Below are 13,943 nucleotides of genomic sequence, written 5' to 3' on the forward strand. Positions count from 1 at the left end.
TATAGTTGTTTATTGTTCTCGTTTCCAATTAAAGACGGAAACACAGCCGGATTCATATACACAGCAATCCAATAAACCCAGATTGTCCAATTGTAAAAAAATAAAAAAATAAAAAAATCCAGATGGTTTAAAACCAAATTCACATGTCCCCAGGACTTTTAGGTAATTTCACAATTCAAATGCCTGGCCTATAAGCAACTACCACTTGATTGAAAAACAACAAAACAGAGGGAGAGTCTGAGAGGAGGGAGAGATTCTCAACCAAAAAAAAAAAAAAATCAAAGACGAAGAAAGAAGCTTCATCTCTCTCTCTCTCTCTCTCTCCTGCGTTCTATTTCTAAGCGTCTTTGACTTACTTTCCTCGAATTAGGTCTAGCTTTCCAGTTGTTTCTGGATTTATTGAGCTCAATTTCTATAAATCTGTACATAACTGTAGCTCGAATTTCAATCCATTGTACTTTTCTTTGTTTCACAATCTTTGATTTGTCCAATTGGGTATCGAACAAGAATTTTAGATACAGAACCATTTCACCCAATTGGATATTTTTTTTTCTTTTCAAAAATTTACTTACTGGGTCTCTCTGATAAATCCGATTGGGTATCTGGAAGTCCAATTGGGTATCTGAAAAGTCCAATTGGGTATCTGAAAAAGTCCAATTGGGTGTCTGAAGTGGTTGGTTTCCCGGGAAAGTTCGTTGCTTTGGCGAAGAAAATTAGTGGCTCGCCGAGAAAAATCGATTTGGACGAAAAGCGTTATCTGGGTTTTCTCGATTTGTGATTTGGGGTCCGGAATCGCCTCAAAAAGGAAGCCATGACGGTCCCCACAATAGCTCTGTACGCGAGCCCGCCGAGCAGTGTGTGCTCCACGGCGCACCCGTGCCAGATCAACGCGCACGCCTCACACGATTTCGAATTGAGCTCTCGATCTTCGTCGTCGACGGCGTCGACGCCCTCCGCGTCGCAGAAGCCGGTGGCTGGGGGGCTGTCGTGCCTGTTCTCGTCGCAGACGGTGAAGCACGCGTCATCGTCGTCGTCCAGCTTTTCGGGTGGAGGAGAGGAATTGGGTTCTCGGTGGCACGATAGAGGCGAGGAATTGAAGGAATTGAGCAGCTCGTTTCGGTATTCGGGGAGTAAGTTCAATGGGGCTTCGTTGAACCGGGACCAGAGCCCGGTTTCGGTGTTTCAGGGTCCGGTCTCGTCTTCCAGTAGCGGGGTTTCGGGGTCGGCGAGAAGCCCGCCGATGAGAATTGCAAGGGAAAGGTCTAGCAATGGAGATTTTAGCTTGAATTCTATTCGGTGTGGGAGTAATGGGTTGTTTAATGGGTTTGTGAGGGGTGCTTTGGGCTCTTCCTGCATAGATTACGCCTCGGCGAGCTTCGAGGCTCAGACTGATGGTTTGGATGTGGGTTCTTCAGCTGTGCTTGATGAATTGACTTTTAACATGGAAGATGGGTTTTTGGAGGGAATTGCTGAGCCTTATGCTAAGGAGTTGCTAGTGGGTGCGCAGCTGCGGCACAAGATTTTCTATGAAGATTTTATTATCAAGGCCTTTTACGAGGCCGAAAAAGCGCATAGAGGGCAGGTAAATTTTGTTTGGGTTTGAGTTTTGTTTCGATTTTTGCCTTTTGGGATTTTGGTGAATTGGGTTGAGAAGTTTTGTTGTTGTATTATGTTTTGTTTTATTGCAGATGCGAGCAAGTGGCGATCCTTATTTGCAGCATTGTGTGGAGACGGCGGTGTTGCTCGCATTGATCGGTGCTAATTCCACAGTTGTTGCTGCAGGGCTTTTGCATGACACGCTTGATGATTCTTTTATGTGTTATGACTACATATTTGGGAAATTTGGAGCTGGGGTTGCTGATTTAGTAGAAGGGGTATGTGTTCGATAATTTTTAGTACTCTATTGTATTACTGAATGGAAGTAATTCGACAAGTGTCAATTTTTATTCGTGCATGAGAAGTTGTTTGTTTTCGTATGTTGAACACTAGATTCAAGTTAATTGTTCATGATATGTGAAATCTACCTGCCATTGTTTCACGGATTCCACTTAAGCTTTCTATAACATCTGCACTGGAACTTTACAGTTGGTGTAATAGATGTCATATTGATTAAAAGTTAACTGTTTTCTTCTTATCCGAATGAATGCTTGTGCTATCAATTAATTCTATAGTTGAGCTCATGTTAACATGAGTTACATGATTGTCTTGCATATGTTGCAGCTGTATGAAGTTAACAATCATGTTGCACAGTGTTCTAATTGTAACTTAGAATAGAAAAAGCAGCTGTTGAGATTTATGTAATGGTACTCTACTTACAAAAGCAAAACCTAGTGTAGGATTCTATATTTCAAATGGTGCTATTGCTGTGTTTGTTTTTCTATGAATATCGTATATGATATTGACATTTACTAGTTCTAATCTAGTTCTTTATGGAATTGATCAGGTGTCTAAGCTCAGTCATTTGAGCAAGCTTGCCCGTGATAATAATACAGCATGCAAAACAGTTGAGGCAGATCGCCTGCATACCATGTTCCTTGCCATGGCAGATGCCCGTGCTGTCCTCATTAAATTGGCAGACCGATTGCATAATATGATTACACTAGATGCATTACCCTTGGCTAAACAACAGAGGTTTGCAAAGGAGACTTTGGAGATTTTTGTGCCCTTGGCCAACAGACTTGGAATCTCTAGCTGGAAGGTGCAGCTGGAAAATTTATGTTTTAAGCATCTCAACCCGGATCAGCACAAAGAACTGTCCTCTAAGCTTGTAGATTCATTTGACGAGGCAATGATTATTTCTGCCACGGAGACATTAGAGCGTGCTCTCAAGGATAAAGCCATTTCCTACCATGTTCTTTGTGGGCGGCATAAGAGCTTGTATAGCATCTACTCTAAAATGTTAAAGTATGTTATATCGGCCCTCTCTCTCTATTCCATCATAAAAGTTGACCATAAATTTTGTTATAAACATAGTTCTTAATGGATCAGTAGATTAATGAGTTGTAGTTGCATGCTTTGACTATAGCACATTATTCTCCCTGCCTGGATTGAAATTAACATGCTTATGGCTTTATTTTGCACAGGAAGAAGCTAAACATGGATGAAATACATGATATTCATGGGCTACGTTTGATTGTCGAAAATGAGGATGATTGTTACGAGGCACTTAAAGTTGTTCACCAGTTGTGGTCTGAGGTCCCAGGAAAGTTTAAGGACTACATAACTCAACCCAAGTGTAATGGGTATGCCATACCTCAAAAAGTTCTTTGTTTATTTGGTCAACGTACCTCATAAAAGTTCTAGTCACCTAGTTTATCCTTTTTTCACTTGCTTGTGCTAATATTCATCTAATAATATAGGTATCAGTCATTGCACACTGTGGTGATGGGTGAAGGCGTGATTCCACTGGAAGTCCAAATTCGAACAAAGGAGATGCATTTGCAGGCTGAGTTTGGATTTGCAGCTCATTGGAGATACAAGGAAGGTGACTGTAAGCACCCCTCATTTGTGCTTCAAATGGTTGAGTGGGCCAGATGGGTGGTCACTTGGCAGTGCGAGGCAATGAACAGAGACAGGTCCTCCGTTGGCTGTGATGATTCAATCAAGCCGCCATGCACGTTTCCTACCCATTCTGATGATTGTCCATATTCTTACAAGCCCCACTGTGGTCAAGACGGGCCGGTGTTTGTCATCATGCTAGAGAATGATAAGGTTTGTTCTAGGAAACTTCCTATTAATTTTGTACGAATATGTTTAATTGGTTTGTAGCTGGATTTAATAATTTAGCTGTATATGAGGTGGGTCTTTATGGGACTTTCTAACTTTCATACGGCAATGACCTTAAAATTTGTCTATGGATGATAGTCTTGAACTGATGTTCTGCACCATTGTAATTTCACATTTGCAATTGTGCATTAAGCATGGTGTCGTCAGTGTTGATAGACGCGTGTTATGCACCTTGTCGGGTGTCCATATGACACATAAAATTGGGATAAACAAAATAATATGGCACACATTTAGCAATGGGGTAGGCACAAGTCTTGACGTAAATAAGTTGTTTTGGGATTTTGTAAGGTTTTAATTGTAAGAAATGGCTGTATTTCCTGCTTATATCACAGAGACGTATTTGTTCATGTTGTATGCTTTTCATATTAATGTTATTAGGAAAGAAAAACAAGCAGGTACATATTTACAATGAGTCTGACCATGTACGTTATATTATTCCAGATGTCTGTGCAAGAGTATCCTGCAAACTCCACTGTTATGGATCTGCTGGAAAAGGCAGGGCGAGGGAGCTTGAGATGGACTCCGTACGGGTTCCCACTGAAGGAAGAACTGAGGCCGAGGCTGAACCATGCGCCAGTGAACGATCCTACATGCAAGCTGCAGATGGGGGATGTGGTGGAGCTGACTCCAGCTATTCCCGATAAGTCTTTGACAGAGTACAGAGAAGAGATTCAGCGCATGTACGACCGGGGCACAAGTGTATCGAGTGCAGGGCCTCCTGCTAACCGTATGGCGGGTTGGAGAAGTTGACCGGAATGCAGATTGTCCCGTTTATAGTTGTATCCAGTGACACTAAAGTCATTCTTGTATATAAAACAAAAGCATTTGTACGGAACAGCTACGTGGTTCTGTTATTCGATGACTAACCGAATTCAACAAGGTGTTAAAATTGCTTTATCTATGAAGGTTCTCACATTGAATGCACTATTATCTTTCACGATACTCCCCCAACATTATCTTCTTATAAGTTTCTGTATGGACTCAGGGAGTCACCTTGCAACATGCTTGGCGTTTCGACTTCCTTTTGGTTCTATGGTGACATGTTGGCGGAATTCGCGTATCCCTTTACCGTATTGGCCAATTGGTATTTTGATTTATACAAGCGATATCAGGAGAGAGAGAGAGAGAGAATTGAACACGTTTACCATGAGCTTCTTGCTGATTGGAAACAAGGATAGGGGAATACTACACGCAAACGATTAGCTAATGTCTCTTACAATGAAAGAGTTTATGGAGATTTCTACCGTGCTCAGGAATATCAGATGTCTCAAAAAAATTTCAACGTTAGATCTTTAGTTAAATGTATAAAGAATCAAAATCCAATGGTAAAATGCCCCGTGTACAGGAGTATCCTAAACTCCAAAGCATCATAGGATTTTTGGAGATGGCACATTTCTCCATCACAATAATATTTTATGATTCATACAACCAATACCACTTAGTGAGATTTTGCACCTCTACCCGATCCGATTTGTCATCCCCGTTACGGTTTTTTGGCATTGCAGAACAGAACAGAATATTCTTTTACAGTAAGAGAACAGAAGTCAACTGCAGAACATCTGTTTAGCAATTATCTTATGTTATAAGCGTTCAAATAACTGAAAATCGAAAGTATTGCAGAACATTCTTTTACAAGTATACATATCTAATACAAATCAGCATTTTGTTGTAAGCAAACACAATTACTACATCTCACACCTCTGCACTAAGATGAACCACTGTTTCTTCCCATCGGCTAGATCCTCACTTTGTGCGTTTAGTGAGGGGGAAGGATACCCTTTGGGGAGTGTTCTGCGGCACATCAGAGGGCTTCGGTTCTTGGGGCGGCTTTGGTTCAGAAGGCTCTTCATCCTCCTCCATTTCTTCCACTGCTTGGGTTGGTTGTTTCTTTGGGATTGCCAGTTGATAGTTCGGGCTGATCAATGTGTCTTGTTCAGGCGGCAATGCCACTCCAGGCCCGGCAATTGATTTCGGTAGTGGGATTTTGTTTCTGTTTCTAGCCAACTCCAGTAAAACCTGATAATGGGCCAGCTTAATGTCAAACTCTCTACATGATGCTCGATAAAAAAAAGCGCACACTCATACACAAGCTGAAGAAACTGTATTATGTTGACAAATCTTTGTTTGATGTTATAACATGTCATAGTAAATGTAGATGCATCTTCTCGGACTCTTTTATTAGCCGAACTCAGATTAACATGATCTCAGATTTAGCAGATGAAAAATAAGGGGAGTGAAATAAATTACCTCTCTTGGCGGGGGTTGTGAAAAGCTAAAATTAACCTTGCTCTGAATAGCAAGCTTGACATCGTCACAATCAATTGCGGCTTTACCAGCATGTTCGGAGTAGACCTGTGCATCACTGAGCACATCAACAACATATCGATACCACAGCTCCAAGAATTGGTGAATAACACGAGGTTCATACTCCTCCACACCCATCGATTTTAGCAGCGTCTTCACAATCTTGGCGTCTCTGGGCAAGTCCTCATCTTCCCCTGCCATTTTCTAGTTCTGGGTACTTATTTTAGGCTCGCCTGGAGCAATGGGATGGGCTAAACCTCTAAACTACTGAACCTTTTTATTTTCCCTTCAAGACTCCAGTAAATGCATCAAGGATAATAGACACTACAGAAAGAATGGGCTGCACATCGAGGGCACTAACAGAAATAAGAATTTAGAGGCAATGATATTTTTTGGGGTCAAAAGAGGCAGTGATTGATGAATATGCAAATTTGGAGCATAATTAACACAAGAAGCATAGCAAACTAGAACAAATTTGAGGAAGTGATTGATGAATGTACAAATTTTGGGGCAAATTAACATTAAGAAGAAAACTAGCACAAATTCAAGGCAGTGATCGACGAACTTACAGATTTTGTGGAAAATTAACCCTATTAGCACACCAAACTGTCACAAATTTGTGGCAGTAATTGATGAATATCCAAAATATGGAGGTAGATAAGTAGCGAGCAGAAAGCGAAACAATGAAGGAGGTTGCTAGTAGAGCATATCAAATATGGTAGCAAAAAAAATACAATGTAAACACAATCAGAGTCAAATGTAAAGATTAAAAAAAAAAAAAAAAAAAAAAGGTCCCATAGAAAACCCATATTCTGATTCACACCCCAACTCAATCTCCACAGCTTACTGGAAATTTGCACATTTCAAAGAACACGAAAGGTTCGAATTTATATTCTAATTTTGTCCACTGGACAAAAAGAACCCTAAACCCTATTTATTTCCACAATACAAAACCCATTCTGGTCAATGAAAATCAAGAACTTATCAATTGGAATTGTAGATTTGATGTCAGCTTTCGCCTTTAATGGAGGAACTGAGCCCTAAATCCTAAATTAAGCTTACCCGGATCAAAAATTGAGGACCCAAATAAAAGAAATTGAAACTTACACAGCTAATTTCATGATAAATCACACATAACTAAGATGGAGAGAAAGAAAGTAGATAGCTCACCTCGTCTTGTTCCGAAGAGGGTGAGGTCTCTCTGAATTGGATTTGCGTGAGAGACAGATCGATGAGTTCGATTCCAGTAGCTAGGGCTTTGCTGATGGATGAGCGGGAGAAGAAAAGGAAGAGAGAGAGAGAGAGAGAGAGAGAGAGAGAGAGGGTGAGTGAGTTTGGGAATTGGGCGTGGGTACTGGGTGGGTTATGGGGAAGAGTCCATGGTTCTTTGCTAGTTTCTTATTGGGCTTAGATATGAATCAGGCCCAGCTACCTTTTAATCTGACGCGATGAGCGGGAGAAGAAAAGGAAGAGAGAGAGAGAGAGAGAGAGAGAGAGAGAGAGAGAGAGAGAGAGAGAGAGGGTGAGTGAGTTTGGGAATTGGGCGTGGGTACTGGGTGGGTTATGGGGAAGAGTCCATGGTTCTTTGCTAGTTTCTTATTGGGCTTAGATATGAATCAGGCCCAGCTACCTTTTAATCTGACGCGATACTGGAAGCCGTTTACTTTCCAGTTCATCCTCTAAATATCAACTATAACGAAGATCAGCCAAATTTTAAATCGTCTTACCGTTTGATTAATGTTGTCAAAATGTTACACTCTGTTCGGATGAGGAAATTTAAAATTACTACGGAATTTTAAAATGATGGAAATTCAAATGACGGAATTTTATTGTCTAATTTGTGAATTTTTTTGTTTGGTTAACCTAAGAACAATGAAATTTGTTATTTTTAAGTTCTCACCCTTAGAAATTTGGAAATGACACTTATTTACATGGAATTTAAACTTGGGAATTGGAGGCCCCAAATTCCAAGTTTTTTTTGTTTTCACTCAGAAATTCTAAATTTCTATGCTTACGAATCCAAACGAGAGACTTGGTGCATACCAATTTATAATTTATGACTTTTGTCAAAATTTCAAGTTTATTTCCTTCATCCAAACATAGTGTTAGGGTTTAACCGAATAACATTTCATTGTTTAATTATTGGATAACCATTAGATATTAAAGGGTGAAATTCAAAATAGATGGTTCAAATCATTGTGTAACATTAAAGGGTGAAAAAAAGAATTAAGAAGTTTCATATGAGAACGTTGCTAGCAGCCTCTAAAGATTTATTTTTTATTTTTGGAGAATGAGTTTGGAAGTCACCTTATTTTTATATCTCGGGCTCGAGGCATAACGCAAGCAATCCTTAGCCTCGATCATGAGGAAACGTTAGGGTCCCCTTGGTATCCTATTAAAAATTCATCATATCTCAAAACATTTCTCGAGAACAATTTTATTTAAGACCCAAAAACTTGTTTGGTATAAGATTCAAAATTATTTTTAAATTTTAATAATTAAATAGGAAGAAAAAAAGTCACCCTCCATCATTTCCCTGGTGGAATCGGCAACTTCTAAATCCAACTAGATAGAGAGGAGAGAGATAAAGAGCGGAGAAAATCGAAAGAGGATCAGAGGTTTGGGAGGAGAGAGAGAGATGAAAGATATGAGAGAAAAAGAGAGTACAGAAAATAGGGAGAAAGAGCACATTTTGATTTAAAAACTCTAAAACCTCAAAGTTTGGTGTTTATAAGAAATAAGTCATTTTTTTAAAAGTTGTTCTGAACTCCAATTTTGAAAATTGAAATACCAAACAAGAATTTTGGACCTTGCACTCAAAAATTGTTTCTTAAGGTTTAACAAGTTGGATTTGTGTTGGATACAAAACAAGCTCTTACATACCCCAATGTTTTATACACATCGTCCTCTATACCTCCTGCCACATAACTAGTCAGAGAGATAGAAAAGGGACATATACATTGGGAGTTTCTTCAATCCCCAGCGAGCTTTAACTTAATCTTGTTTTACAGTTGACAACAATTTCATTTTATATGTAGCATGGGGTTGTAACTTGTACTATTATTTAAACATTATTCAGTTTTTGCACTTCTTTAATACAGAACTGCATGATACCCACATTTTGGATCAATAATCTCCAGTTACTAACACAACTTACATTATTTGATATAACAGCTTCTAGTACAACCAACTAAAATGAAATACAATAAGAGATACAATTGTACTTAATTTTTGGTCTCTATCTCCACAAGAATTCATGAACAGAACCTTGCCAAGAAAGCACAAACATCAGCATCACCAAAACCCCGGCAAGCCCCCAGGACGAGCTCCCAATTCTCAGAACCCACGAAGGATCAGAAGAAGGAATAGAAGAATCTCCTCGAGTCGACGACAACGAAGTAGCTGACGAACTCGATGATGATGAAGAAGTGGTTTTGATGGCAATGATAAGTCCGGCAAGAATCATGGGAAGAACAAACCCAGAGCTCCATTTTGCTTCATGGTATCTTGCATCACTGCTTTTTCTAGGGTTTGTATAGATAGGTGAAAGAACAATTGCAGATACTAGAGCAAGCACCATGGCCACTGATCTTTGAGAAGATGAGTTTTGGCTTGTGTATGGATAGCTTGTAGTAGCAGCAGCAGCAGCCATTGGTGGGCTCAATGAAATTAGGGTTTCAAGACTGGTTTTTCTTTTTCTTGAAGAAAAAGGAAAAACCAACTTGATGAATTTAATTAATATCAGATGAAGTGGGAAAACTGTATATTTATAGAGCAAAGAAGGTGGAAACGGTGACGGAATGTCGGTGGAAAGCTTGGGATTGGATGACAAAAAGTGATAGACAGCCGTCCAAAAAGTGGGAAAAGCAGAAAGATGGGGGACTAAATTATGCAGATGATTGCGGGATGGGGGTAAAAGTGATTGTAAAGGTTAAGAAGGATTGGAAGCATTGGAAGTAAGGTATTTGTGATGTGTTCGTTTGTGTGTGTTCATACTTGACAAGAAGCAAATGCTAGCTGTTTTCATTATTTCGGGAAACATCTAGATCTCTCTCAAAGAGGCAAAGGTAAAGCATCGATGAGCAAAGTAAAATACAATATAATCAGCTGAGGTGCCCCCATCTGCAAGAAATCTTTTGTTGCACAGTTGGGCTGTTTTGAAATACGAGAGAAACTTTCTTGTTCTGGTGGCACTGTCTTCTTATTTTTTTCATATGTTTAGTAAGTAATGTATAGAGAAATAAAGGAAAAAAGGGCACAATTGTACGCTTTATGGTTTAAACCTTAATAACAAAACAGTTATAACGTATATTGGGTTTTTTGATACAAACATATTCTAGGTACGAAATGGAATTAGAACTTCAATTTGGAATCATCAGAAAACGTGTTACTTATAGTTATTAGTTTGTTGATTTGAAGCTAATTATAGATAATGATATGTGATTATCTCGATGATACTCCACCACTTAGAACCCTTCTAATCCAACGATCGCCAAAGAAGATTGAACAACTGTTGGATTGGATCCAAAGGCCCGAAGCGACTGAGTGTTAATTTAACCCTAAATCATTGTTATCTACATGCCACTTGGCATCTCAATTTATTGCCACTTGTACACTGGATTTTCAATTATATTCCCTTCCACTCCCTAGATGAGAAATGTTAAAAAGACTCTTTCAAAGCGAGACTCTTTATGAACTCTCTATCTTCTCATGTTTTTGGCATAATATTTTACAATGTTGGCACAAAAATTATGTTAAAAACATAAAACATAAAGTAACAAAATATCCATAGAGAGTTCCATTTTTCGGAAAATCTCCTTAGAATTTTCTTTTTTGAGATTCATTAAATTTTAGAGGTCAGTGCCCATCTGGAAGACAAAGTGATGCTTTCCCATGCCCTGATCCTGTAGATTCCTGCTGGACCTTATCGCTTGTGGTATTTCTTTAATCTAATGGTCCAAATCTTTTGGTCCCGGATGCCATACCATTATGCATACATGCTTTTAAATTAGTGTAAAGAATGACCAAATTTTGCTTAATTTAGGAAAAAGTAGTTAGATCAGTAGCATTGGTAGCTTTAGATAGTGCTACTCACGTATTTATTTTTGCTTCCCATTCATTTTTATTAATTTTTTTGTTATTTACCTTCTTGAATTTTAGATCTGATAGCATTACCAGTATCTTTATTAACAATGGTTGCCATTTGTCTTTGACATAAACACACACTTCTTCAAAATTAAAAAGAAGCCTCTATATTATGTTTTTATTGTTTGTAAGAAAGAGAAAGGAAAATTTCAACAAGGAAATGCTATTTTTACTCTCGTTAACCCATCAACACTTTTGTAGGAACATACTTACATATGTTCATGTCATAGCATGAAAGTGATACAAAACATACGAGAGTGACACGATACAGCGTTATTCCCGTTCTCTAGTTTAATACGATTACAGTTACAAACCAGTCTCCGTTTTGTTTTTCCTTTTGTTATTTTGAGTTGGCACGATTGGTTTTCATCGTCTAGAAGAACATGCAAGTGGGTCAATCAATTGTCCTCATCACCTCACAAATGTGAGATGCCCCCAACTCTCTTTTACATCTTATATAGAAACTGCGTGAAGCATCACAAACCATGCCAATTTAAGTAATCCAACAAGGAGGAGATCAACCACTCAATATTTCTCAATTCAAATTCAAACCCTAGATCATGGCTTACCCAAAATTTTCCAATGTCCTCTCCTTCTACCTTGCAACAATCATAGCCATTTCCCAATTCTTGATTTCAATTTTACCTTTGCTGAATCCAATCACGCTCCTAATCACAGTTGCAGATTTACTTTTATCAGTATATTTCAGGTCGTGTGGTCTTTGTCCCTGCACAGTTGAATTAGATGATCAAACCACGATGCACTTTTGGGTTGCAAATCCTAGGAGGTCCCAGAAGCCTGCCCTAGTAATGCTTCATGGGTATGGTGGCAATTCAAAGTGGCAGTTCATCCATCAGGTGGGCTCTCTCTCTCAAAGGTTCAATCTGTATGTGCCTGACCTACTGTTCTTTGGCGACTCCTATACAACTAGGCTTGAAAGGACTGAGATCTTCCAAGCAAAATGTGTGGCAGAAGGGTTGAAGAGATTAGGGTTGGACAGATTTTCTGTGTACTCCATAAGTTACGGAGGGTTCGTGGCGTATTGGATGGCGGAGATGTACCCGGAGTTGGTGGAGAAGACTGTGGTTGTGAGTTGTGGGATTGGAATGACGGAGGAGCAGAAGAGAGAGCAGCTCAATAAGGTTGGAAGCAATGCATTGAATCTCCTTGTGCCTCAAAGTGCTCATGATCTACGGCTCCTGGTGAATCTATCAGTGCATAAACCTGGCCCTTCTAAGTGGGTCCCTGACATTTTCCTTCGTGGGTTCATCAATGTGAGTTTCATTGGATTTGCAATGTTCTACTCAGATATCTAACATGTTATATTATCAGTCTATCGATAAGGGATTGATTGAAGACTAAGATATATAGTCTGACAATCACAGTGTCTAGGCACTTTGTTGTAGTGTCTGGCAAAAGAACATTTGTGCGTCAAGTTAATTCTAATAGGATTGGATTTGTATGCTGTGATATGTAGGTGACCTATAAACAACACAGGAAGGAGAAATTAGAGCTGGCAGAGCACTTGCTGAGGAAAAAAAAAGATCCAGACCTTCCTATTCTAACTCAGGTATAAACCAACTTGGCCATAATTCAACACTTAGAAAACTTTCTCTTCAGAAATTTTGAAGGCAGTTCTTATTTGGGTGAAGGAAACACTGATAATTTGGGGTGACAAGGATGAAGTCTTCCCTGTGTACTTGGCCTATCAGCTGCAAAGGTGACTTAATTTTAATTTATTTCTTCATGATTAAATTAATTAATCAGGATTTTAATGTTCACTTTTGAATATGTACAGGCAGTTGGGACCAAAATCAAAGGTGGAAATAATCAAGGACACAGGTCATGCAGTAAATATGGATTCACCCACTTCCCTGAATTCTCTTATAACTTCATTTGTTTTAGGTTAATTTTCGATCTTAGTCTTTTAGTATGAAAGATTTGTTGCAATTGCAGGCATGTCTTGACGAAGTTCTGTTTGTCAACGAATCTTAACTAAAAAATGGAAAATATCGTAGTGGATCAAAGCATGTAAAGGCCTTTAATATTGGATACTTCAATTTTTTAGATCTAAACCCTGTTTGAGATTTTCAAAGGTCTAATTTTCAGAACAATTTCCTTACAAAATGCAATGCAAGGTCACATGTCTTGGACTGTTGTGGGAGAAAAGACGAGAGAGTTATAAAATGGAGAGATATGTTATGTCGTTGTCCACTAGTAACGATTTAAATCGTAATGTGTAAATTTGAGATAGATTAGTTAGTAAATCAAAAGCAGTGTGTCTGTCTCTTTATATTTGAATTCAAATTTTCTTCTTTAAATTAGAATAGTTTAATTGAAATATTAGGTAAGAAACCAAATAATATGAGTCCAAATCCTCGTCGGATCTTCTTTGTGTGCATTCCGAGAATTCGTGAATTGTATTCGTTTATCGTACATTATGCGATCAGAAATTATTTTAAATATTTTAATTTAAAAATAAACATAAATAATACTTGACAAAAACTAACTGCACGATATATGATGAACATACACGATTTATGGATTCCAGAATCCTCACCAAAAGAATCCGAAGAGGATCCTGTTGGTATTATTGGAAACCTTTAGCCTTAGATGACATGTGAGATGTCCTTGTTACATGTCACATGTCAAAGTAAAAAAGGTCTTCCAAAAAAAAAAAGACAAAGTAAAAAAGGTAAAGTAGATGG

The 13,943-nt window shown here is 38.7% G+C and overlaps 4 protein-coding genes across 7 annotated transcripts; 2 read left to right on the top strand and 2 right to left on the bottom strand.

Annotated features, from left to right (window-relative positions):
* Nucleotides 1-227: 227 nt before the first annotated feature.
* LOC126581936 (probable GTP diphosphokinase RSH2, chloroplastic) lies at nt 228-4,710 on the top strand. Its single transcript, XM_050245878.1, has 6 exons — nt 228-1,582; nt 1,689-1,874; nt 2,444-2,904; nt 3,084-3,242; nt 3,360-3,711; nt 4,228-4,710. The coding sequence occupies exons 1-6, from the start codon at nt 812-814 to the stop codon at nt 4,534-4,536; spliced, it is 2,238 nt and encodes a 745-aa protein (XP_050101835.1). The 5' UTR covers nt 228-811; the 3' UTR covers nt 4,537-4,710.
* A 620-nt stretch (nt 4,711-5,330) lies between these two features.
* On the bottom strand, nt 5,331-7,429 carry LOC126581937 (transcription initiation factor TFIID subunit 9). Of its 3 annotated transcripts, none has more exons than XM_050245879.1 (3): nt 7,261-7,429; nt 6,034-6,430; nt 5,331-5,802 (listed from the first exon to the last, which is right to left on the bottom strand). In XM_050245879.1, exons 2-3 carry the CDS (start codon nt 6,289-6,291, stop codon nt 5,530-5,532), a joined length of 531 nt encoding a protein of 176 aa, XP_050101836.1. In that variant the 5' UTR covers nt 6,292-6,430; nt 7,261-7,429; the 3' UTR covers nt 5,331-5,529. The 3 variants fall into 3 exon arrangements, with proteins under 3 accessions (XP_050101836.1, XP_050101837.1, XP_050101838.1); XM_050245880.1 differs by having other exon boundaries at nt 6,034-6,446; nt 7,261-7,426; XM_050245881.1 differs by lacking the exon at nt 7,261-7,429 and adding an exon at nt 6,660-6,702.
* A 1,899-nt stretch (nt 7,430-9,328) lies between these two features.
* On the bottom strand, nt 9,329-9,742 carry LOC126633827 (uncharacterized). Its single transcript, XM_050304376.1, has one exon. It carries the CDS (start codon nt 9,740-9,742, stop codon nt 9,329-9,331), a length of 414 nt encoding a protein of 137 aa, XP_050160333.1.
* Nucleotides 9,743-11,539: 1,797 nt separating this feature from the next.
* LOC126634210 (uncharacterized) lies at nt 11,540-13,310 on the top strand. Of its 2 annotated transcripts, XM_050304703.1 has the most exons (4): nt 11,558-12,509; nt 12,713-12,805; nt 12,888-12,955; nt 13,034-13,310. In XM_050304703.1, the coding sequence occupies exons 1-4, from the start codon at nt 11,796-11,798 to the stop codon at nt 13,143-13,145; spliced, it is 987 nt and encodes a 328-aa protein (XP_050160660.1). In that variant the 5' UTR covers nt 11,558-11,795; the 3' UTR covers nt 13,146-13,310. The 2 variants fall into 2 exon arrangements, with proteins under 2 accessions (XP_050160661.1, XP_050160660.1); XM_050304704.1 differs by lacking the exon at nt 12,888-12,955 and having other exon boundaries at nt 11,540-12,509.
* Nucleotides 13,311-13,943: the final 633 nt, after the last annotated feature.

Source organism: Malus sylvestris, chromosome 9 (assembly GCF_916048215.2).
Source record: "Malus sylvestris chromosome 9, drMalSylv7.2, whole genome shotgun sequence".
In the NCBI taxonomy this organism is placed as follows: Eukaryota; Viridiplantae; Streptophyta; class Magnoliopsida; order Rosales; family Rosaceae; genus Malus; species Malus sylvestris.